Source organism: Delphinapterus leucas, chromosome 1 (genome assembly GCF_059928025.1).
Source record: "Delphinapterus leucas isolate spDelLeu-1000000601 "Yukka" chromosome 1, BTC_Dleu_Yukka2, whole genome shotgun sequence".
NCBI lineage: Eukaryota > Metazoa > Chordata > Mammalia > Artiodactyla > Monodontidae > Delphinapterus > Delphinapterus leucas.
In genome coordinates, this window is record NC_143129.1 from 126,135,083 (window position 1) to 126,161,783 (window position 26,701).

Here is a 26,701-nt window from a genome sequence, read left to right on the forward strand (position 1 = left end):
TTATTTATAATTATTGTGTTGTATCTCCATTATATTTTAAACTTTCATTTATATTAAATACTGCTCCTATAAGATTTTACATCTCAGAAAGGAAATGAGAGGTTAATATGCATGGAGTGCCTACTATGTATCATAGTACGAGGCACATGTTACACATAGTGAGTAGTCATTATCCTGAGCTCTAGAAGAAGCCCTGAATGATGCTTCAAAAGTTATTAAAATAATTTGAATTGGGGTCAGCCAAAAGCAAAATTGTCAAACAAACGAAGGTGGTACCTCTTACTAATTATTCATTCATATTTTCAAGCTACCTTTCTCTCAGATATCTTTAAATCTTATTTCTCCTAATACTTTTTAGGGTAGTGTTTCTTAAATTTGAATATGTATATCAATCACCTGGGAATCTTGTTAAAGTGCTGACTTTAGGTAGGTCTGAGATTCTATTTTTTAACTAGTTCCCTGATGATCCTACATTGCTGGTCAGTGGATCATATTTCAATTAGCAAGGTTTTAGTATATGAACTGATTACTAAGATTTTAACTATAAGAGCTAACCTCAAGGATTAGGAAATTTTGCATTTTTACAGAGGTGCCCTAAAATTTATAACTGCTTCAAAATCTAAAGAGTGAGTCTATGGTAGGCGGGGGAATTGATAATCTTGAACAGGGGCCTTATCTAGCATGTAAGAGGTGGTACACCCATTCAGGAAGAGGCCCTACTTGGCCACTTTCTCTAATGGAGGTGTTCCTAGCCTGACAACTTGAACACATGCTGTGACTACATAATGCAGGTTTAGAACCTGAAGGTTTAGTTGAAATTTTTCTTCCAGCATCAATTTATAATGAAAATAGAGGAGTAGTTGAAAAGAACTCCAGTTACACTACTGGCTGAACTGTATACATTTTGCGGTTTTGCTAAATAAAGGCATTTATAATTATAACATGATTCTGATATAAACCAACCCTGTTGAAATAAATAAACCTTGAAAATGTTATGCTAAATAAAAGAAGTCAATCACAAAAGATCACATATTTTATGATTCCATTTATATGAAATGTCTAGAATAGCCAAAACTATAGAGATGGACAGTATGTTAGTGGTTGTCTAGGTCTAAGCAGTGAAGGGTAGATGGGACTGATGGCTATTGGATATTACGTTTCCTTTTGGGTGACAAAAATGTTCTAAAATTATAGTGATGATTATACAATTCTGTGAATTTGCTAAAAAAAACCATTGAATTGTACATTTAAATGGGTGACCTACGTGGCATATAAATTTTATCTCAACAAAGCTGTTTAAAAATGTAATGCAGAAATATCAGAGATAAGGAATAGAGCTTAGAAGAATGGGTTTCATATAAAGAGGCACCAGAACACCTTGATGTGCTTAGTCTTTGAGACAATTCAGAGCTGAGAATAGAGCACATTTCCCTGACATTTAAATTCTAAGTTTCTATCTACCACTTCCAAAGCTTAAATTCTGGTCAGGTGGGCTGAGAAGTTGCTGTTTGGATTATACGAAGGGCAGTGTAGCATTGTGAGAGCTGGCTCTGACACCACACAGCATGTAAACACCCACTCTTCCAATTATTACTTCTGTCACCTTGGACAAGTTATGTAACTCCTCTCTGCCTCAGTTTTTTTCATCTGGGAAATGAGGATAAAATCTTGAATGAGGATGAAGTCAGTTTTCTGATTCCAGATGAAGTTCATAAGGGATTATTGCCTAGTCATAAACTGGAGGCATATCTGATACTTTTAAGCTATAAAACTCATGAGTACATTATCTCTTTAAAAGGGACAGAGAGAGAGAGACAGAGAGAGAGAGAGAGACAGAGACAGAGACAGAGAGAGACAGAGAGAGAGAGAGAGAGAGAAACCACATTTTATAATTCCAAGAATTCACTTGTTTGTGCCTTTGGAAAGAAAACTCAAGCCATTTTAAAAGAAATAACAGGGTCAGAAGCTTCTTGGTATACAAAACTCTCTCCTGAAACATTCAGATGATTTAGTTAAGAATGAACTGGAACAACATCAACAACATTTCCTTGAAATCAGATAAATTCCAAAAGAACTGGGAAGCATTTGTGAAGCAGTGCTTGAGTAAGTGCTTACAATCCAAAAATGGGATGAGGTAGGATAGAATAAATTCAACTATGAAAATAATATTATCACCTGCACAAAGTATATATGAAACTATGCCTTTCTGTGAAAAAGAAAACACTCCATAGTCCCTATACATTATATATTGCATCATCCCAGACATGCTTTTCTCTTTGCTATTCAGTTGCCTAAAGCTACACATAATTGATTTGTCTCCTGATAACTGCAGAAACGACTGCATGAAACACCAAAGTGTAACAGCTTTTAAAAGAGATACTCGAGACTAAGTATGAAGTGGGGTGTATACACTTGGGGTGTATGTATGTGTGTGCATGTGAGGGTATGTGTGTGTATTGAATGCTCACATACATGCATTATATCTCCATGGGTTCTTATGCCCATTTACTAAGGGCCATATACAGTTATACTTGAATCAATTAATATTGCTTTAATTGTACATGTAGCAATATCTGGGCCTTAGATAGTAACATATTCAGTTTCTGTTTCGTTTTCTCAATACTTGTTTAGTGTCTTACGGCTGCAAGCCCTGTTTCAGCAATACATACAAGAGTCATAAGGGAGTCATTGTTTTTTTTATTTACAAAACTACAGATGTGAAGTCAGATACCAGGTTTGAGTCCTATCCATCTCATTTATTTATTATCTGCATGGTCCTGTGGAAGTCATTTAACTTCTTCAATCCTCAGTTTCCTCACTGGTAAACTGAGTCTAAAGGTAACTATCTCACAGGTGAACCAAATGACAAACGTATGTGAATGATAAAACACTATCACATGTTAGTTAATTGTTCTCATTTTCCATGCTTGAGAGAGTATATGACTCATGTACCCTCTGGACTCAAAGGGGAGAAGAGGGTTTAATGCATGTTTATTGATTGTCGACAGAATCTCCGGCCTTGTATAAAGCAGCACAGGCATATGTATTGATAGATGGATAAATTAGTCAGGGAGAAGTAGTGAGACTCAGGACAACCCATATTTGCCTGCCAGAGCACAGTAAATCTAAATCTGAGTCTCAAATTGCAGTCAGCATGTCTAGGAGTTTGCAGCACGTGTTCTCCTCTATTATTGAAGAAGACAGCTGCCTAGTCAATGTAAATTTTATTGTAAAATTGTTTAATAGAATTTAAAATTATGGGAGGACAAACACACTTGAGACACTAATGGAGGGTTTGAATTTGATATGCGTAGACAAAGAGGCCTGTCAGACTTAGCATCAGTTATTGTTTCACAGAAAAATGTGGGCAATAAAGGAAAGTGACTACTAATGAAAGGAAACTCCCACTGATCCATTGCCACCATTCCTGCTAACCAAGAGTAAAAACTAGGTAGGAGTGGAATAAGCATCTAAATTTTTGGTATAGCAAATAAATACTATTATGTATATTTTACCCTATTGTACTCAACATTTCTACACCATATGATACCCAGGATCTTTATCTATTGAAACTCTCTATACCCTTAATTATTGTGAGACTGCATTATCCTTGTTTCCCTCATACCACTCTGACCAATCCTTCTTTGTCTCCTCAATGGCTATTCAGTAATTCCTAAAGTCTCTGTGGATGTTCTCTTAGGCTTAGCCCTTGGCCAAATTTCAGCTACTGTTATGGTTGCAAATATCACATATAATTTCCAAAAACTTTCATTAAGTCCCAACTTCTCCACTGAATACTAGTTGTATATTTTTAAATGATTAACAAACATTTCCACTTGAAAATTTGTACGTGATCAGCAAATCAACGTGTCTGGAGGTAACTGGTTTTTCCTCAGAATTGAATCTTTTACCCAATCCTTTATCTTTGTCTATTTAATCACCATATCATCACTCTGGAATCCACACTAAATACTGAAGTCAGAGAAATCCTCTTCAACACATTATTTATCATGTCTCCAATCATTCTCTTGCTCAAAAAGTCCCAATGGCTCCTCATTTCCTAGTGGAAAAAAATCCTATTGGCTGTAAGTGTCTTTAAGAGTGGGAACTTCTGTGTTTTATTCATCTGTTTATCTACCACACCATATAGTCTTGTGTATTGTACATCATAAACTATAATAGTTGCTTATTGAATTGAGTTAAACTCCTTGGATTTCCATTTTCAGTTTCTTTTTTTTTTCTTTTTGCGGTACGCGGGCCTCTCACTGTTGTGGCCTCTCCCGTTGCGGAGCACAGGCTCTGGACGCGCAGGCTCAGCGGCCATGGCTCACGGGCCAGCCGCTCCGCGGCATGCGGTATCTTCCTAGACCGGGGCACGAACCCGTGTCCCCTGCATCAGCAGGCGGACTCTCAACCACTGCGCCACCAGGGAAGCCCTTCGGTTTCTTTAGTCTGGTCCATTCCTAACATCCTACAAGGACCCTACACAATCTGTTTCATGCTATCATTCTATTCACTGTCCCCTAAATGTACTCGACTCATTTGTCCTCAGTTTTAGACATGATTCCTCTTCTTTTCCATGTCCAGTTCTTACCACTTTTCAAAGTTCAGCCCAATTTCAAACCACCTCTCATAAATCCTTCCCTAAATCTTCTAGTCCACCTTGATCTCTATTCCCAGTAAAATCCTAACACTTCTAAATTTGTGTTCTTTGCCATTCCTTGCTATGTAATGATCATATTTCTAATTATTCCTAATATCAAACGCACTCTGATCTTTGACTCTTTCTCTTCTAGTTATGACTATATTGATATTTTACTTTTGAATTGCTTATATAAACTTTCTTGTGTATTTATTTTGTGTGTCCAGCTATACTATAAAGTCTTTAGGGGGAAAAACTATGCCTTATTTTCTTGTATCATTCCCATATTCTAGCACAATGTTATGGAAAAAGTAGAGGCTCAAAAATATTTGCTAAATGGATGAATGAGTGTGTGTGTGGGGAAATGCATTAAAAGTGGGTATTGCAATTAACAGCTGTGAAGGAAATAATTCAAATTTTAAAAATTCTGTATTTTGAATATGATGCTTTCAGGTTTTTTGGATACCATTTTCCTATATGATCTGTAACTTAATTAGCTCATTAGATAAGAAGAGAATAAAGACTAACGTATATATACCTGCTTTATGCAGTATCCATGATTGACTATAAAAGTCATTAAATGTTATACCAGAGCTAATGAAGGAAGTTGGAGAACCCATGGAGAGCCATGAGACAAGAGTAGAGACCTATTTGGAATTATTTTGGTAAAATTTGCCCTAAGGGTGGTAGAATCAATATAATATCTCCTTCCATACTATGATAAAGCAAGAAAACAGTTATTTGAATAGAAGATGAAGAGACCAAGCTCTTAACCACCTTGTTTTTGACCCTGTTATAATTCTATCACTCAAAAATGTGATTAGCTCAGTACTAGACAAAAAGGATTTTGTTTTGCAAAACATATTCTGAAAAGAAGATGTGGCACATATATACAATAGAATATTACTCAGCCATAAAGAAACAAAATTGAGTTATTTGTAGTGAGGTGGATGGACCTAGAGACTGTCATACAAAGAGAAGTCAGTCACAAAGAGAAGAACAAATACCATATGCTAACACATATATATGGAATCTAAAAAAAAAAAAAAGGTTCTGAAGAACCTAGGGGAAGGACAGGAATAAAGACACAGACATAGAGAATAGACTTGAGGACACGGGGAGGGGGAAGGGTAAGCTGGGACGAAGTGAGAGAGTGGCATGGACATATATACACTACCAAATGTAAAATAGATAGTTAGTGGGAAGCAGCCACCTAGCACAGGGAGATCAGCTCGGTGCTTTGTGTACACCTAGAGGGATGGGATAGGGAAGGTGGGAGGGAGACACAAGATGGAGGAGATATGGGGATATATGTATACATATAGCTGATTCACTTTGTTATACAGCAGAAACTAACACACCATTGTAAAGCAATTATACTCCAATAAAGATGTTAAAAAAAAAAACCAAACTTCTGTCATTTTCCTGGCATTAAGAGGTTGAATGTGTTAGTCACTGGGACTTAATGTCTACCTCATTAATTCTTCTACCCAGACTTCATATAATTACCTTCCCTTTATCACTAACCTCGGTTTCTTTTTTGGAAACCATTTACATTTAAGTGATTCTAATGGGATTTCCCCTCTCCTAATAAGTAATACAAATTCATTTATATTTATAATAAATATTATAAGAAAGATTTATTTTCTGGGAAATAAGATAATTTATTTTCAGGGAAATATAGTAAGGAGTGGAAATGTCAACATGAAGGAAACTATTTCGCTCCCACTGAGATATATTAATATTTATTGAATGAAAAGCCCTTCAACTTGACACTGTTAAGAGGGATGACTCACACCTATTTTACAGGTTTTATTTATGATTTTATATGCAGCTCTATTTGTTCACAATTGTGCATGTGTGTGTAAGTGAGGAAAGTACACTTTAACTTGCAACATGACTAAAAGGGAGAAATAGATAACTACTTAATAATGAAGACATAAGACTGCTCATTTATTACACTGTTGAGCTTACATGTGATTACCACAATTAATAGAGTGTGAAAATCATGGAAGTTTGAGTAAAATGACCAAGATTCCAGACATGGCTTTTTTTTCTCAATGGCTTTGTAATCTGTAAAAACAATTACTGTACAGAGCCTTTGTTTTTATATCTACTAAATGGCAGTGACAATAAAAACTATTTCATGAGGATCTGTTCAGTAAATTAAACAAACAATGTAAATTAAAGTGCTCTGCATATATGAAATTAATATTTCAACAATTAAGTTTAAGATAAGAGCCAGAGTCCCTCCTCTGGCCTTTAAAACACTGCAATCTTGTTTGTAACCACCACCTGACTTTGTCTCCATCACTCTGCCTCCAGCCCATATACACTAGTGACTTTGGCTCACTCATGTCCCTCCAATACACTTAGCTATTTTCTGCCCCAGGGCCTTTGCTGATACTACTATATATATTAATGATAGCTTCACTATATTTATATTCACTCTGCTTTCATTTTACCTCATTTTATTATTTTTCTTGTAATCACTACTAACATTATATAATATTTTTTCTTTATTGTTTGTTTTTTCCTTATTGTTTCCTTATAGATAGCTAGTGGGAAGTAGCCGCCTAGCACAGGGAGATCAGCTCGGTGCTTTGTGTACACCTAGAGGGATAGACAACACTACAACTAAATTTCAAAAAATTGCCTGTTTTACTTGCTACTGTCACCTCAGTAACTAGAACAGTATCTGGCACACAACAGATGCTTAATAAATCAAATAATGCACACGTGAATGAATTAATGAATAATTTTTCATTGAGTCCTTACCATGAATGAAGCAATCTGCAAAGTGCTTTATACCGATTATCTAATTTAATCATTACAATAGGCTTATCACTATTTCTATTTTATAAATGAGGAAAACAGAGGTGTCTGAAGGTACAGTAACTTGCTTGAGGTAAATATAGCAAGTGGTGGAAACAGTTGCCTGACTCCAATACCTATGCTTTTAATCACTGCTATATAGCCTCTGTATATCCAGCCATCTTTATATTAATTGATGTTTGATTACACTGTTACAAAATAGACTGAATTTACTATCAATTACTATAGCTTAATTTGAACCCCAAAAGAAATGTGTGTGTGTTCATTAGTTAAAATTAAACCAACTCCTAGAATCTCAAAAGCCATCATTTGAAAACAAGAATCCAAAGAGGTAGGTTTGTTTTCACAGGTGGCCAAGATATGACTTACCTCCAGGTGACCAGCAATTGTAGCAATATGCAGGGCAGTGAGGCCGCCATACCCAACCTGCTGTATGTCAGCTCCACTGTGAAGCAGAGAAGTGATCAATTCTGCACTATCCTGCAAGGAAACACATCTTTAGTGTTACTTTTCTCTCAATAGCAGCTTTGAACACTGTGCAACAGGATATACTGATTCCCTGACTGTCAGCCAATTTAGGCGCTCAAAGAAAACTTAAGTGTGATTTCTGGCACAAGAGCACATGAGAAAGCAAAGAGCAGCTCTCAGATGGTTGAAATGTAGGAACAGATGACAGGCTGTTCAATTATAATCAATCTTCTACCACTTGACCATGAAAGACAGGACATTTACCTATGGTGAGGCTCTTGCAAACTCAACTCAAACGTACATGTAGGTCACTCCAATAAATGTGCTTTCTCCAGAAACTGCACTATTGAACTGGCTGCAGTGGGCCACTTCATGGTAGTTCAGTACTTGATTTTTCTCTAACACATATGTGTCATGGGTCCTATACATAATTAACGACATAGTGTCATGGGCTCTATATGTAATTAATCAGTAGTGTCTTTCTTAACTTGACTCATTAAAATGTTTTCGCTCAGTGAAAATGTTTGAAACATTGCTTGAGCATTTAAATTAGAATACTTTATGCAATGACCAAAATAATCCTTCCTTTCTTCGCACTATTATTTGCACTGTATTTCTGTCTTTGGAGAGACATGGTGCTTTTTAATAATATTAATAGAAATTAACATTCATTGAATTTTTATTATGTAATTAACCTTTCATACCCATTAACTTATTTAAACCTGGCACATGGAGACTTCAAAAATAGTTGTTGATAAAAAATGAATTAAATATTTCTCTAAGTAATCCTATGAAAAATTACTACTATAAACCTCATTTTATAAGTCAGAACACTCAAAAGAGTAATGTGGAGGGTCACATATTCACAAAACTCCAGATCTGGGAGGGAATGCAAAGAAAGCTCTTCATGTTTAACTCTCTCCCTCAAAGTGAGAATTCAAACCACAACTTCTATAATACTTGGCCCATCAATATCTCAAACACACCCAGTGGCAAGAAAGTCAAGTCTTCATGGGATAGGCATTGCATTTATGCATATACATAAAATTTCAAATACTGTCAGTTAAGAAAATCCTTCCAGGGCTTCCCTGGTGGCGCAGTGGTTGAGAGTCCGCCTGCCGATGCAGGGGACACGGGTTCGTGCCCCAGTCTGGGAAGATCCCACATGCCGCGTAGCGGCTGGGCCCATGAGCCATGGCCGCTAAGCCTGCGCGTCCGGAGTCTGTGCTCCGCAACGGGAGAGGCCACAGCAGTGAGGCCCGCGTACCGCAAAAAAAAAAAAAAAAAGAAAATTCCTCCTTTAAAAAATGAAGTTTGATTTCTTAATGCTGTCACACATAAGTGAAGGTTGAGAAGTTATAAAAATTGAAAAACTTTAGCAAAGAACTTCATATAAAAAAATTAATGTTATAGTTTCCAAATCTTCCATTCTACACCTGCCCTAGCAAGAAAGTTAAAGATTTCATCTTCCTTTACTCTTCCATTGCCTCCCTCTGCTCAGTTTACAGACTTAACGTTTCCTCCATTCTAAAAAAAACAAACAAACAAACAAAAAAAACCCAGCATTTTTTCCACTGAGGTAAGCTAATTTTATCTATATCCTTTCTGTCTCCAAAAATTGACTGATTTAGGAACTTAGCCCTAAGCTATTTTCTCATTCTAATTGCCACCTTTGGTAATTCTTATACAATCTGATAACTTCATTTTTGGTCCTGACTTCTCTGTTAAGTCTAAATTCCATATATCCTGCCTACCAATGGCATCTCAAATTAAAAATTCAAAAGTGCTCTTGTGAATACCATTCATAATTTCCCAAGTGTGACCTATCATCTCCTAGCATTCCTTATTCACATTAATGATGCTTTCTTATCCCAACTGACCTTGAGTCACTTCAACTCAATCAGTTTCAGAATTCTGCTGGTTTTGACTCACTAGTACCTCTCACATTTCTTCTCCTTATTTCCAACATCACCCTCCATAGCCTCCTGACTGGTCTCCTTGACTAAGCCTTTTTTCATTGCAGTCCATCACCTACACTATTAGCAGATAAATTTTCTTACACACAGTTTTGACCACATCATTCCCCTTTTCAATAAACCTTTCATACACTCAACAAATACTTCTTGAATATATAAATATGCTCACAACATATGTGTTGAAACAATGTTTGAGCAGTGGGAACACTGAGGTGAGAGAGATAGTTAAATCCCTGCTTTCATGGAGCTTATATTTTTACTGTGTATATATGTGAGAGGAGACAGAGAAAATAAACAAATAAAAAAATATTATATACAGTGTCATAAAGTACCAATGGCTATAAGAGGAAAGAGGCAAATGATAAAATGACTACTTTAAATTGAGTAGTCAGGGAAAGCTTCACTGAGGAGGTAAACTTTGAGATAAATGGTAAATTCCAAAAAGGGGAAATCTAAGTCACAATTTCGAGGATGGCCATTAAATGACAGGGAATAGCTAGTGCAACAGTCCTAAGATGGAAGTAAGCTTAGTATGTTTAAGGCCAGTGTTGAGTATAAGGTTAAGCAATAAAAGAAGGAAAAAGTATTGTGCAAGATAAGGTCAAAGACATCTGATCTTGTAGGACTTTGCAGGCCACTGTATTGGATATTCAAATTTTTTCCAAAAGCAATAAATAGCAGTAGAATGACATGACACAGAGATAGGGAAGAACAGGAAAAGGTAGTTTCTGAGGCGGAAATAAAATGTTTTGTTTTTCACATGTTAAATTTGGTATACTTACGATGCAGGGTTAAGATTGTGGGTACTAGAATTAGCCTCCCTAGTTAGAATACCAGCTCTGCTAATGACTATGTAATCTAAGGCAAGTTACATAATACATTTACACTAATTTCCTTGGTTATAAAAAAAGGGGACAATAACTGTATCCACCTGATTTGATGCACATATAAACTGTATATCCACAATTGATGTGATAATGCATATACACTGAAGCACTTAAACGGTACCTGGCAAAACAATACTAAGTAAATTCATTACCATTAGACATGGAAGTCTCAGACTCAGTATAGGTTCCAAAAAAGATATCGATTTGACTCCATCGTCTAGCTCCTCTTTCTCCTTTCGTTTCACTTCCTCCCCACACTTCACTTCTGCTTCACTAGTTACTCATGGAAATAATCAAAAGAATAAAACATAAAAAAGCTCTGAACCAGTACTGGAAATTAAGAAACGTCTACTAGTTCTGCCTCCTCCAAAAAAAAAACAATTCACAGAAATTCACTCCCACCTCACCAATAACCTTTAATTTTGAATGGGGAGGGCTAAAGACATGAATAGTCTAGATAAACGGGAAAGCCATCACCTTAAAACAGTTTTCCTTGCCGATGAACAGGCATTTAAATGCAGGGAGGTGAAGGTGGTATTTTTAAGCAAACATTTTTTTAATAGAGGGAAGTATAAGCAAATAAAAGTATTAGAAAAACACAATATTATAAGATAAATGACAAATTGGAGAAATATACACAACATATAAAACTGACAAGTGGTTTTTATATTTAATATATGAAGAACTCATACAAATTATTAAAAAGATGGATATTCTTTAATTCAACAAATATTTATTAATGAACATCTACCTTATGACAAGTACCATATTAGGCTAAATTAAAATAAATTATATGAAAATCATGGAGCATATGAAATATTTATCTATCAGGCAGATTCTTGTAAACACACATTCATCTTTTCCTCAACTGTCTTTGTATTTTATTTAGCTGGAATTTGTGGATTTTAAGAGAAAGCATGTTGTGATTCCTTCAGAATAGGCAAATAGTGTGGTCAAAAGTTAAAAGTAATAAATTACCCTTTCGTATCTTTGTTGGATTTCTCAAGCTGACCTCTGATTGATCTAAATATATCTTAATATTTATTAAGTACTATAAAAATAGAACTCTAATTTTACCAAGCTATGCTAAAACGTAACAAAACAATCACTGCTACTTATAAATTATTTACTATGGGTTAAGTACCAAGTAAAATCATCTCTTTCCAACTTCACAATTCACCTATGAGAAAAATATTATAAACCCTATTTTATAGTTGATGACAGTCAGTTTCAAGAATTTAAAGTACTTGCAGAGCCTTAAGTAGTTTGTAAGTGTTGGAGCTAGATACAAACTCAGGTCTGTATGATTCCAAAGTCCATACTTCACTTTTGACTTTCCATAGTGTTTTCACTGGTCTTTCTTTGGTGCCAAGCTCAAGGAAACAGTTGAGAGGATACCATTTTATTGTATTTTGTTGTATTTAACTGACAAGTCCCAAATATTTCTCCCCTACTCTACAGAAATATTGTTTCCTGATGGAATAATTTTAAAATTCAGCAATCTGGCGCACATCTCCTGGAAAGGAAATTGATAGAAAATAAAAACATCAGGCAAATTTTAAATATTATAAAGCTAATCTCACTTATTACTTGTACTCTGCAATATACTAAAGTATCTGAGGGCAAGTTTTTTAAAAGAAAGACTCTTAAGACTTGCATTAGGAATATTATTCTGGGGAACTGACAGGTTTTCCCTTAGGTTTTTCCCTCTCTAGCCAAATTTACATTATTATTATTCAGTGGGCCACACAGAAGCATTCTAAACTGTGGGGGTAAATAAGCCTCTGTAATGCATTCACATGTACAATACTTATTATTTTTAAACAAAGGAAAATCCTTATGTGGAAAGGTGAAGCTTGGACAAAAAAATCAGTCCAACTATCTCCTTGAAAAATAGAATTGGGGGTACAATAGACCTCTGAAGATTTATGTAAATGGATGAAAATTTTTTGTACTGGTATCGACTCCAACTTTGTCCTACGCATAAAACTCTAATACAGAATCTACTCTCTTGCTTCTTGTTAACTCTGTAATTGTTACTATAGATAAATCCAGGAAAAGTAGCTATTAGTGTCAGAGAGCTCAGATCCTCTACTACCAAATTACATAAATTAAAAACACACACACACATACACACACACACACATACACACACACACAAATGTTTTTGCCAATTCTATTCCAGAATAAAAATTAAACTGGGACTATTTAATGTCTAAATTTTACTTTCTTCTGTTTATGGAAATATGCCCTCTGGAAGTTTTAAAATATAGCAAACATTCATTTACAATCTTATGATTTAGATGTGAAATCTATGACCCATCTCCTTGCACCTGGGTGGACTGTGACCAAAAGAGTATGGCAGGGCTTCCCTGGTGGCACAGTGGTTAAGAATCCACCTGCCAATGCAGGGGACACGGGTTTAAGCCCTGGTCTGGGAAGATCCCACATGCCGCGGAGCAACTAAGCCCATGAACCACAACTATTGAGCCTGCGCTCTAGAGCCGGTGAGTCACAACTACTGAGCCTGTGCGCCTACAGCCCGTGCTCCGCAACAAGAGAAGCCACCGCAATGAGAAGCCCATGCACTGCAATGAAGAGTAGCCCCCACTCGCTGCAACGAGAGAAAGCCTGCGTGCAGCAGCAAAGACCCAACACAGCCAATAAATAAATAAATATAATAAATCTATTAAAAAAAAACAAAAGACTATGGCAGAAGTGAGCTATGTTTCTTCCAAGGCTAGGCCATAGAAAGTCACATAGCTTCCTCCTTGTTTTCTGGAAAACTTGCTCTTGAAGCTCCGAGCTACCATGTAAGAAGTTTGACTAACTTGAGGAAACCATGCTGTAAGAAAGCTTAGGCCATATGGAGAAGGTACATAGCACATAAAGATTCTCCAATCAAATGACCCATCTAAGAACAGCCTTATAGTCACCCCAGCCCAGGCACCAGACATGTGAAGCCTCCAGAGGATTCTAATTCCCCAGCTGATGGAGTAACTCCCAGTCATTCATGTCTTCTCAGCTAAGGCCCTAAATATAGTAGAGCAGAATCAAGCCATCCCCACTATGTCTTGTCTGAATTTCTGAAATGAGAATCCATGAGAATAATAAAATGATTGTTGTATTATAGGACTAAGTTTGGGGTAGTTGGTTTTGCCTCAACAGATAATCAAAATATCTCATAGAAGAAAATATAGAAAATAAAGGAATAAATAAAAATTTAATAACCTGTAGTCCTACCATTAATCACTATTATCATTTATGTGTGTGTTTATTTTCTTTCATTCTTTTTCCTAGGTATGTACCTTCATAAAATTACATAGAGCACAGATTAGCACAGCAAAGCAAACCTGTATTTGCATACTGATGGCCACTTCCTACATTTGGAAGTCATTTCTTAACCTCTTGAGCTGTGGGTTCTTTTTATTTTCTGTAAAATGAAGTTCATAATAGTATAAATCTCATAGAGTTGTGAGGATTAAATCAAGTCATGTAATGCATTTATCACAATGTTTGAAACAATTTTTATCATCAATTACTATGTACACAATTGAGCTCATACTACACATAGAGGTAGGTAATCTCCCTTTTTCATTTACTATAAAATCATGAGAATCTCCCCATGTTTGGAAGATATAGAGCTGTGCCACTCAGATCTCCCTTCAAGAAAGTGTGCCAGGAGGGTGGTTAGCTGGCAGCTTCCCTCAGCTAGCTCATTCAGGATTCACTGCAGCATTAGAGCTGAGATTACGATTTTTTCATGGTGGCCCCCAGTCAGTGACTGAGAAAGGTGGTGGTAAAAAGACCTAGCCATTTCCACTCAATGTGACACCCCTCTAAACGGCAATGTGTGCTCTGGAGCTCCCACTGGGCTGGCAGAGATTTTAGCAAGTCTGCATTGTGGTCTGACAGCTCCTGCTGATCAACATTTCTTCCTTCCTTCCTTTTCCTTTCACAGGTGTCACTTCCACATAAATCTCTTGCACTCCTAAATCCCTTTCACAGTTTGCTATTCAAGAACTAAACAGGCATACCATATCATAAAATGTTTTCTTTTAATGTGCATTTAAATCAAAACTGACCTGGAATTTGAACTTAGGTCTTCTGACTGAATCCTATGCTTTTCTCAATGATATGTTACCTTCCACCCCCAACCACCCTTCTACTACAAAATGTTTGCCTTTCATGTGCAAGCCCTGACCATGTGCTCTTCACAGAAAAGGGATCTAATACCTGCTGGATCTAATCCATCTTATGTAACTGCTATGAGGACAAAATGGAATAAAGTATGTGGAAATGTTAGTAAACCCCATATCCTTACAAATTTATACATTTATATTAAATGTATTGTCCCCAAGACTGACCTAATTCAATGAGAATATTCACCTTATGTCTCAGTCCACTCTGACTCTAAGATGTTTAATCATGCAATGCGGGAGACCTTCAAGATGGTAGAGTAAGACGTGATCACCTTCCTCCCCACAAATACATCAGAAATACATCTACATGTAGAACAACTCCTACAGAACACCTACTGAACACTGGCAGAAGACCTCAGACCTCCCAAAAGGCAAGAAACTCCCCACGTACCTGGGTAGGGAAAAAGAAAAAAGAAAAAACAGAAACAAAAGAATAGGGATGGAACCCGCACCAGTGGTAGGGAGCCGTGAAGAAGGAAAGGTTTCCACACACTAGGAAACCCCTTCGCAGGCGGAGACTGCGGGTGGCGGGGGGAAAGCTTCGGAGCCACGGAGGAAAGTGCAGCAACAGGGGTGCAGAGGGCAAAGTGGAGAGATTCCCGCACAGAGGATCGGTGCCAACCAGCACTCACCAGCCCGAGAGGCTTGTCTGCTCACCCGCCGGGGTGGCTAGGGGCTGGGAGCTGAGGCTCGGGCTTCAGTCGGATCGCAGGGAGAGGACTGGGGTTGGCTGCGTGAACACAGCCTGCAGGGGGCTAGTGCATCACAGCTGGCCGGAGTGTGTCCGGGAGAAAGTCTGGAACTGCCAAATAAGCAATAGATTTTTTCTTGCCTCTTTGTTTCGGGGTGTATGAGGAGAGGGGATTCATAGCACCACCTAACCAAGCTCCAGAGACAGACGGAGCATCGGCTATCACCGCGGACCCCAGAGGCGGGCCTGAGATGCTAAGGCTGCTGCTGCCGCCACCAAGAAGCATGTGTGCAAGCACAGGTCACTCTCCACACCTCCCCTCCCGGGAGCCTGTGCAGCCCGCCACTGCCAGGGTCCCGTGATCCAGGGACAACTTCCCCGGGAGAACGCTCAGCGCACCTCAGGCTGTTGCAACGTCAGGCTGTCCTCTGCTGCCGCAGGCTCGCCCCACATTCCGTACCCCTCCCTCCCCCAGGCCTGGGTGAGACAGAGCCCCCGAATCAGCTGCTCCTTTAACCCCGTCCTGTCTGAGAGAAGAACAGATGCCCTCAGGCAACCTACACGCAGAGGTGGGGCCAAATCCAAAGCTGAACCCCGAGAGCTGTGCGAACAAAGAAGAGAAAGGGAATTCTCTCCCAGCAGCCTCAGGAGCAGCAGATTAAATCCCACAATTAACATGATGTACCCTGCGTCTGTGGAATACCTGAACAGACAGCGAGTCATCCCAAAATTGAAGCGATGGACTTTGTGTGATTTTGTCTGTATAGTTTTGCTTTTACCATTTGCCCTAGGGTTCTGTCTGTCTGTGTTTTTGGTTGTTTTTTTTTTTTTTTAAGTATAGTTTTTGAGCGCTTGTTATCATTGGTGGATTTGTTTTTTGGTTTGGTTGCTCTCTTTTGTCTTTCTTTATTTTTATTACTTTTCAAATTTCTTTTATTTTTAAAATATTTTAATTTTTTATTTTAATAACTTTATTTTATTTATTTTTTCTTTCTTTCTTTTATTATCCCTTTTCTTCTAAGCCGTGCAGCTGACAGGGTCTTGGTGCTCCGGCCGGGTGTGAGACCTGTGCCTCTGAGGTGGGAGAGCCAAGTTCAGGACATTTGTCCACCAGAGACCTCCGGGGTCCACATAATATCAGACAGTGAAAGTTCTCCCAGCGATCTCCATCTCAACGCTAAGACCCAGCTCCACTCAATGACCAGCAAGCTACAGTGCTAGACCCCCTACACCAAACAACTAGCAACACAGGAACACCACCACACCCGTTAGCAGAGAGGCTGCTTAAAATCATAATAAGGTAACAGACACCCTAAAACATACCACCAGACGTGGTCCTGCCCACCAGAAAGACAAGATCCAGCCTCATCCACCAGAACACAGGCACCAGTCCCCTCCACCAGGAAGCCTACACAACCCACTGAACCAACCTTAGTGACTGGGGGCAGACACCAAAAACAATGGGAACTACAAACCTGCAGCGTGTGAAAAGGAGACTCCAAACACAGTAAGTTTAGCAAAATGAGAAGACAGAGAAACACACAGTAGATGAAGGAGCAAGTCAAAAACCCACTAGACAAAACAAATGAAGAGGAAATAGGCAATCTACCTGAAAAAGAATTCAGAGTAATGACAGTAAAGATAATCCAAAATCTTGGAAATAGAATGGAGAAAATACAAGAAACGTTTAACAAGGACTTAGAAAAACTAAAGAGCAAACAAACAATGATTAACGGCACAGTAAATGAAATTAAAAACTCTCTAGAAGGAATCAGTAGCAGAATAACTGAGGCAGAAGAACAGATAAGTGACCTGGAAGATTAAATAGTGGAAATAACTACTGCCGAGAAGAATAAAGAAAAAAGAATGAAAAGAATTGAGGACAGTCTCAGAGACGTCTGGGACAACATTAAATGCACCAACATTTGAATTATAGGGGTCCCAGAAGAAGAAGAGATAAAGAAAGGGACTGAGAAAATATTTGAAGACATTATAGTTGAAAACTTCCCTAATATGGGAAAAACATAGTCAGTCAAGTCCAGGAAGCACAGAGAGTCACATACAGGATAAACCCAAGGAGAAACATGCCAAGACACATATTAATCAAGCTATCAAAAAGTAAATACAAGGAAAAAAATATTAAAAGCAGCAAGGGAAAAACAACAAATAACATACAAGGGAATCCCCATAAGGTTAACAGCTGATCTTTCAGCAGAAACTCTGCAAGCCAGAAGGGAGTGGCAGGACATATTTAAAGTGATGAAAGGGAAAAACCTACAACCAAGATTACTCTACCCAGCAAGGATCTCATTCAGATTCAACGGAGAAATTAAAACCTTTACAGACAAGCAAAAGCTGAGAGAGTTCAGCACCACCAAACCAGCTTTACAACAAATGCTAAAGGAACTTCTCCAGGCAGGAAACACAAGAGAAGGAAAAGACCTACAATAACAAACCCAAAACAGTTTAGAAAATGGCAATATGAACATACTTATCGATAACTACCTTAAATGTAAATGAATTAAATGCTCCAACCAAAAGACATAGACTGGCTGAATGGATACAGAAACAAGACCCTTATATATGCTGTTTCCAAGAGACCCACTTCAGATATGGGGATATATGTATATGTATAGCTGATTCCCTTTTTATAAAGAAGAAACTAACACACCACTGTAAAGCAATTATACTCCAATAAAGATGTTAAAAAAATTACAAAAAATAAAAAATCATGTAATACGTCAATTTCTTTCCTTGTTGTTTTTTTTTGGTAACAGCTTTATTGAGATATAACACACAGACACAATTACCCCCTTTAAAATGTACGATTCACTGGTTTTTAGTATATTCAGCGCAGGCTCAGCGGCCATGGCTCAAGGGCCCAGCCACTCTGCAGCATGTGGGATCTTCCCAGACCGGGGCACGAACCCATGTCCCCTGCATCAGCAGGCAGACTCTCAACCACTGTGCCACCAGGGAAGCCCCCCCATTTTCATCAACCCTGAAAGGAACGGTGTACCTTTAGCTATGGCATCTCAATCCTCCTCAGCTGTAGGCAATGACTAATCTACTTTCTGTTTCTATAGATTTACCTATACTGGACGTTTCCCAGTATTTCTGGGATTGGACATATTTCTGAATTGGACTAAATTGTTTTCTGTAATATCCTATCCAACTCTGATATTAATGCTCCCTGAAGTGTCCCATCAAGCTGCAAGGCAGAACCAAACTTGCTTTGGAAAGAAGACAGCATTTCTGAGTGTGAAAATAGAGACATATAAATAAGTATTTTAATAATGTGCCTACCTAAGCAGTTTTTTCTTCATAAACCTAATTAACCCAACATAGCAACTGTTATAGCCTGTTTGTGTTTGTAAAGATAAAAGTAATATAAGCGGTTTTGTAGTCTTCAAAGAACATTAAGGTTTCTTCTAGGACAAAGAACTATGCAGGGCTTCAGTATGAAATATATTTAGTTCCAGGTATAAAAATTTAATGGACTAAAGCTGCTTCATATGTCATAGACATTGCCAATGAAAGGATCCATTAATCAGTGTAAAAATAACTGCTCACACCTACATGCCTCTTGTTGAAATAATTCTGAATTTATCTTCACAAAAGATATCAATGATTAAAGACTTCAGTGTGGTGGAAATACTTGACTTTGCTTGAAATTTTGAAAAAAAGAAAGAAAAAAGAGAAGGAACACACTCTTAGATTGAGTACATGTACTCTTACTAGGGTAATATCTCCAAATTTGCTTTTGCCCTATTTTTTTTTTTCTCACCACCTCTGCTGACCCTTTTCCAGTTTCCCATAATCACTTTCTTCCTGTGGGCTGCTTCCAATTGGCCTTTGAGTATGTTTGTCTTCTCTTTCAATAATATAGATATGATTTAACAGGGAGGAGCTAATCAGAATCTCTGGAAGTTTGGGAGAATGCAAATACATGCTGTTTGAAAAAGCAAATTGAATATTATAATTTCTTTAATTTGCTTTCACTTATATTTTATTTTTTAATTAAAAAAATTTTAACAGACTGAATTTTTATGTTTATCCAAAGAGTCAAGACCTTAAAAAAAGACTCAAAAACACTATCGTAGAAATCTTTCCATGATCCCACCACTTATCAAGACACTGCCCAATATTGCCTTTTGAAGGAGCAATCAATATTCATTACCTCCTTTTTCCTAACACCATTTATTTTCAATCCATTTTCATACTTTCTACTCCCACAAATTCACTAAAATATCCCTTACAGAGATATCTGACAATTTCCTAATTTCCAATTCTAATGACCAAAATAGGACACTATTTTTTTCAATGTCAACATAATTCTTCCTCCTTTGAAGTACTTTCCTTTTCCCCAGTCACCACAGAATTATAACTTTATTCATTTATTTATGTAACACATATATTGAATATATACCAGGAGTTGTTCTAAGTGCTCAAATAAGATAATAAGCAATTTAGATCCAGTCCCTGCCTTAGTAGTGCTCATAATTCCTATCAGAGATTACAAACAGGCCTCAATGGGAAATGATGTACATGGTTTGTACTGTATATGTGTACATGTATTTAAAACATAAATTTGTGAATTAATGGCCAACAAACAAGTATCAGGAAACTTGATATAATTTCTGATTTTCTGAAATTTGGGACAATACTGGGCTTACATTCCTATATGGCAACGATTAACTGGACCTGAATATTGACTGCTCCCTTCACATAGGGCATAAATTCTCTAACTTGCTATAGTGTCCACTGCTTTTTGTATCTCAAAAACATTGAGTCTATTAGTTCCCATTTAACTTTGCTGTATTATCTAACACCTTCATTTATTTATGTTAACTGCCTCTTTCCTGAAAGCATGAGAGATTGTGACCCCTAATCTAGAGGAAGGTGAAGAGAAGTAACCAGAAAATGAAATATAGCATTATTCACAGTGCGATAAGGTGCTAAGAGTACATGGTATGTAATCCAGCCCTGGGGGGATGGGGTCAGGGAATCCTCTTCAAGAAATAGTGCTGTCCAAAATAAGAACTGAAGGATATGTTAACATCTTTAGTTATAATCCCACTACCTTTTCATTGAGAACATGTTCATTTAGAAAGAGATTATGAAGTATTTGGTTATTAAGAAGAAATGTGAGTATAAAAAAAATCCATCTTAAAGATTGCTCTAATTTGTGGGTATAAATGTTCCCTAGTTCCTTAAAGTATGGATCAAGTCAGTGTTAAAAAGTAGCAATTTAACTGGAAGTATGCAAAAGTGCTTTGGGTCCTGGATTTAGGACAGTTTAAAAAAAATCTCTCAACTTTGCAATCAAACACATATGCTATGGAAAAAAATATATATATATGGACAAAAGATACAGTGGTTTCCAGGCTATGAATCACCAGGACTAGAAAACAGAGTTTTCTGATAGGCATGGTTGTGTAGCAATAAGAACCTAGGTCTAGTGACCCAGACAGAAATAGGCTTGAATTAAATTTTTCCCTCCTTCCTTGTCCTTCCCCTTTGTAACAAATATATAAAATAATTCTTCTAAATGACTGGAATGAGATCTTGCTAGACATCTACAGGATGGAATAACTGATCATTCAATATCTGCTTTTATCCTGTGAAATGCTAAAAAGAATCTGACTAATCAAAATGCTACTTTTTATTCACAAAGAAATTTCATCAAGTGGTTTGTCTGTATATGTGAGGTTAAATTAGATGATCTAATAAACTTTTGTTCATTAACATTCCTTTTTTTTTTGTGAGGTACACGGGCCTCTCACTGTTGTGGCCTCTCCCATTGCGGAGCACAGGCTCCGGACGCACAGGCTCAGAGGCCATGGCTCACGGGCCTAGCTGCTCCGCGGCATGTGGGATCTTCCCGGACCGGGGCGCAAACCCGTGTCCCCTGCATCGGCAGGCGGACTCTCAACCACTGCGCCACCAGGGAAGCCCCATTAACATTCTTATTTAAAATCTTTGAAACTATATAAATCTCAATTTTTTCCCCAAAGTCTTGTGTTTCATTTTAGGAGTACAATTTAGATACCATCTAAAGAAGTATGCCCCAAAGTGGAATGCAAATATGACAGGAGTCTTGTAAGGAAATATTCATTAAAGTGCAAGAAGAAAATACTAGAAATTCTGCTTATGTTTATTTATATATAAAGATAATAAAATTTTACCAATATTTAACATGAAAATTTACACTGGTGGTCTCAGTTCATATATCAGTTTGTCACGTGTTACATACAGTACCCAAAGTATAAGAAATCAATACTTGGAATTCCAAATAGAGAGAAGATGAGAGTTGCCTGCATTTAATATATGAGTTTTAGCATTTAGTATATAAGGATTCATTATAGCTATGTGAGCCAAATTCAGTGGATTTATAGATTTTAATATCTTATTTTAACTGAATTGATCCTTAAAAAAATGGCATATTATCTTCAAAAAATTCCTGTGATGAAACTATAGATCAAATACATATTATTAATGTAAGAAGAAGAAAAGGAAAGTGGCAGAGCTGCATTTTTCATTCTACTTACCTGAGCTTTGTATAAGCTAAATTTCTAGGTAAAGTTAATGGCAGTCTAATTATCTTTGAATATAAATTTGTCAAAATATTTTGATATTATCAAAAATGATATCTGAAGTATGAATTTATGTCCACAAATTTTAACACTGTCTGCCAAAGAGTTTACTTTGCCTTGAGCTATTTACTGGTGATTTTTATTCATGATTATAATTTATGAACAATTATATGCATTTTGAGGTGCTAATTTTATATGGCATATGATAAAAAATGTTTGGAGTCCATTGATCTAAGTATAGACTTCATTTCTTTGATATCTATTATTAGGTATTCTCATCTCTTCAGAATGCAATAATCCAGAGGACATGGTCCTTTTCTTTTTATTTTTCTGTGTAAAATAGCTGACACATTAGGTCTCTATTAAATGTTTATTGAAATAGAAGTTCAACAATAATAATTAGCTTTTATTAAGTATTTACTATGTGTTAGTATTTTGCTGCATGTCATACTGCATATGGTTTGTCCTTTTTAAAACTGTAAACCACCCAATGAAATAGGTAATTCTATTTGCTCCATTTCAGAGAGACAGTGGGAGAGAGTAACTTGCCTGAAGATGAACACTATTAAGTCTCAGAACTGAGAAATGAACATGAATAGTGTAGCTTTTAAGCTAACAGTATTTATTAAGGTACATTATTATGTCAATAAATATCAAGTATTATTTGTACTAATGTTTGGGTACTCATTAATTTCTCAAGAGTATTTATCAAGGATCTTTTACAGGTCCTATACACTGAGGAATCAGAAAGAAAAAGACTCACTACCAAATTCGAATTTCACAGTACAACATGTGAAATATAGAAATAAACAAATAATTACAAGTGCTGTAATAAAAAAGAATGTGAATGTGTAACTGAAACCCAAAAGATAGTACAGTAAAATCTGAGAGTTCAAGAAAGCTCAAGAAGACTCAATTTACCTTGGTTTTAAATAAATAATACTTTCTTATCAAGAAAATAAATTAAAAAGTATTTAAGCAGAAGAAATAACAAGAATAAAAACACTGAAGTATGAAAGTGCTTAAGCTAAAGAATGCAGTAATCTAGAACAGTGCTTTTCAAACTTTAGCCTGCAAACCTGCTTTCTGGGATTTAAAAAAAAAAGCACATTTTGAATAGGGAGTGAGATTCTTCATTCCTAAAAATCTCTCATTTGAGGCAGATGCAGCTGATTCTCTGGCCACAATCTGAGTTGCAAGACTTGAACTGTGATCCTCAACATGTAGCCTTAGACTGCTTGCATCAAAACTGCTTTGACTCTTTGATAAAAAATTTATATTCTCAGCCTATCCTAGATGTACCAAATTGGATTGGTGTGAGATGGAGAGGGAAATATTCATTTTAAGCCTGTAGTTACCATATGATTCTCATGCACATTAAATTTGAAAACCATTAGGTTTGGAAGTTCAGAGCCTGCACAAAAGAGTCTGGAAAGTAAATTCAGCAAAACTGTGAACTAAGGGATCTTGAATATCTAATTTAGGAGTTTGAATTTTATTAGACAGGCAATGGGTGACCATAGAAAGTTTTAAATGAACATTGACATTGTAGATTTGTGTCTTATGCAGATCACTTTAGAAGCAATCTAAAAATATATGGGATCATGACAGGATAACTTGTATGGATTTTCCCTACTGACAAGTGAAATCTATAAAGTGGAACAAAATATATGATACAACTATTCACAGGCAATGAAGAACATGAAGAAAGAACTGTGATCTTGGGAGAAGGGAAAGATACAAAGTAAGCCCCCACAATATTCCATGATTGCCCTAGCCTTCTGCCTGAGAAAAAAAATTCAACACCTTTAAGGGAAGATGACATAATGAAGATTTCCTGTAACAAATAATATATAATGTCTAACATGCAATAAAAATTGATAAAAAACCAGAAAATGTAACATGTAGTCAAAAGGAAAAGCATTCAATAGAACAAACACTAAGGTAATCCAGATGTTAGAAACAACAGATAAGGCACTTAAAGTAGTCACTAATGATAGGTTCAAGAATTTAAATGAAAATATGGAAAAATAAATGAACAGATGAGTAATCATAGCAGAGAAGATGAAATTATATTTTAACAGTAAGTGGAAATTCTGGAACTGAAAAATACATCTGAAATGAATAACTCTTAGTAGATTAGAATCAGATGGAAGATGGCAGAGAAATGGTGTTGAAACTGAATTCAAATAAACAGAAATAATCAAATTTTGAAAATAGAAAGGGGATTGAAAAAAATGAACAGAGACTTGGTAATATTTGGAAGATTATCAAACAATTTAACATACATATTTGAAAAAATAATGGTCAAAATTTCTGAATTTGATGAAAACGAATTTACAGATTTAAGAAACTCAATGTTCAAAAAGCATTGTACACAGGAAATCATACATAGGATTATTATAACCAATCTGCTGAAAACCAAAGATATTTTTTCTTCTCTTACTTTCTTTAAAAGATATTAATGCTTAACAGAAAAATTCTAACAACGTATTGGAGATTATACATGTATAGATGTAAGGTATATGGTAACAATAGTATAAAGAATAAAGATTGAGTGGAACTATACCATTGGAAGGGTCTTACATTTAAAGTGAAGTAGGCCAATATTAACAAAAAGTACCTGTGATATGTTAAGGATACATAGTGTAATCACTAGAGTCATCAGTTAAAAAATAATGCATAGTACTTTTTTCTCTTTAAATGACATTGTTAAGAAAATGAAAAGGCAAGCCATAGAATGGGAGAAATTTTTGGCAAAATATATATCCAACAAAGAATCTGTATCCAGAATATATAAAAGTCTGTTACAATTCAAGAAAACAATAAACCAAATTTAAAAATGGGAAAAAGTGTTCAACAGACACTATACCAAAAAATATTTGGTGACAAGCAAATGAAAATCTATTCAATTTCATTAGTCACTGGGGCAATTCAATATATTCATAATGAGATATGAATACACACCTAACAGAATGGCTAAGATAAAATATACTGACCATATGAAGTGTTGGCAAAGATGTGGAACAACTACAATTCTAATACATTACTGATGGGATGGAAAATGATGTAGCTAGTTTGGTAAGGAGTTCGGCATTTTCTTATTAAAATTAAAAATGCACTTATGATATGACCCAGCAATTTCACTCCTAGATATTGCCCAAGAGAAATAAAAACATAGTTCAAACAAAGATTTGTACAAGAACGTTAATAACAAATTTATTTATAATAGTCAAGATGTAAAGACAACCATCAACAAAACCTTCAACAGATGGATAGTTAAATAAACTGTGGTATATTCTTATAAGGGAATACAACTTTCCAATAAAAGAAATGAATTACTAAACACACAACAACAGCATTATGATAAGTGGGAGAAACCATATATAAAAGAAAACAAACTGAATAGATTGCATTCATATAAAATTCTAGAAAGGGGAAAACTATAGGGATAGAACAGACATCAGTGGTTTCCAGAGGTCAGGTGACATGGAGGAAGGAATTGATTGCATAAAGATACGAGGGAACTTTTGTGTATGATAGAAAAGTGTTATATCATGATAGCAATGATGGTACATGAATATATACATTTTCAAAAGTCATCAACTTGTACACTTAACATTGTGAATTTTATTGTGTATAAATTATACCTCAATAAATTTGACCCCTTAAAAAAACCCAACCAGGGCTTCCCTGGTGGCACAGTGGTTGAGAGTCCGCCTGCCGATGCAGGGGATACGGGTTCGTGCCCCGGTCTGGGAAGAGCCCACATGCCGCAGAGCGGCTGGGCCCGTGAGCCATGGCCGCTGAGCCTGTGTGTCCAGAGCCTGTGCTCCGCAGCGGGAGAGGCCACAACAGTGAGAGGCCCGCGTACAGGAAAAAAAAAAAAAACTAAAATAAGAATTAAAATATATGGGGGAAGAGAATCACAGCCCAAAATGAATCAGATGCCTACTGCAGTAGTCCAGGGAAGGTATAATTAGAACTAAATTTAATACAATAGTAGTATGAATGGCTACTTTATATTGTTTCTATGTTTAAAGTGGAATGGTAAAGTTACTTTGTTTTTATCTTTGTTAAGAAATAAGTAATCGTGCATTCTGTTATGGCCTCTTAAGAATCTTTGCCTACCTTGTGTCCTAAGATTCTAAATTTGTTTAAATTTGTTATAAAAAAGTTATAGTCCACATATCCTTCTGTAAAATATAAGAAAACAGAATAACTAGAGCAAAGAGAACTCTAAAAATGGAAAGTTAGGTTTGATAAACAGAGGTGGAAGAACTATATTTTCTTAAGATTGTAGCCTTAGATCATTCAGAACCCATTTGTGTGGCTGTGTCATGCTAAATCTTGGGAAAATGAACTAATACAGAGAGGATATCCCAGACAGTCAAATTCAGAATT

At 36.4% G+C, this 26,701-nt stretch overlaps 1 protein-coding gene across 1 annotated transcript in view; it reads right to left on the reverse strand.

Annotated features, from left to right (window-relative positions):
- The window catches only part of TNNI3K (TNNI3 interacting kinase), a 310,667-nt gene that overhangs the window by 238,929 nt on the left and 45,037 nt on the right, over nucleotides 1–26,701 (reverse strand). Inside the window, exon 7 of the mRNA XM_089920914.1 lies at nucleotides 7,847–7,957. Coding sequence (XP_089777040.1) covers nucleotides 7,847–7,957 — 111 coding nt within the window. The remainder of the gene's footprint in view (nucleotides 1–7,846; nucleotides 7,958–26,701) is intronic.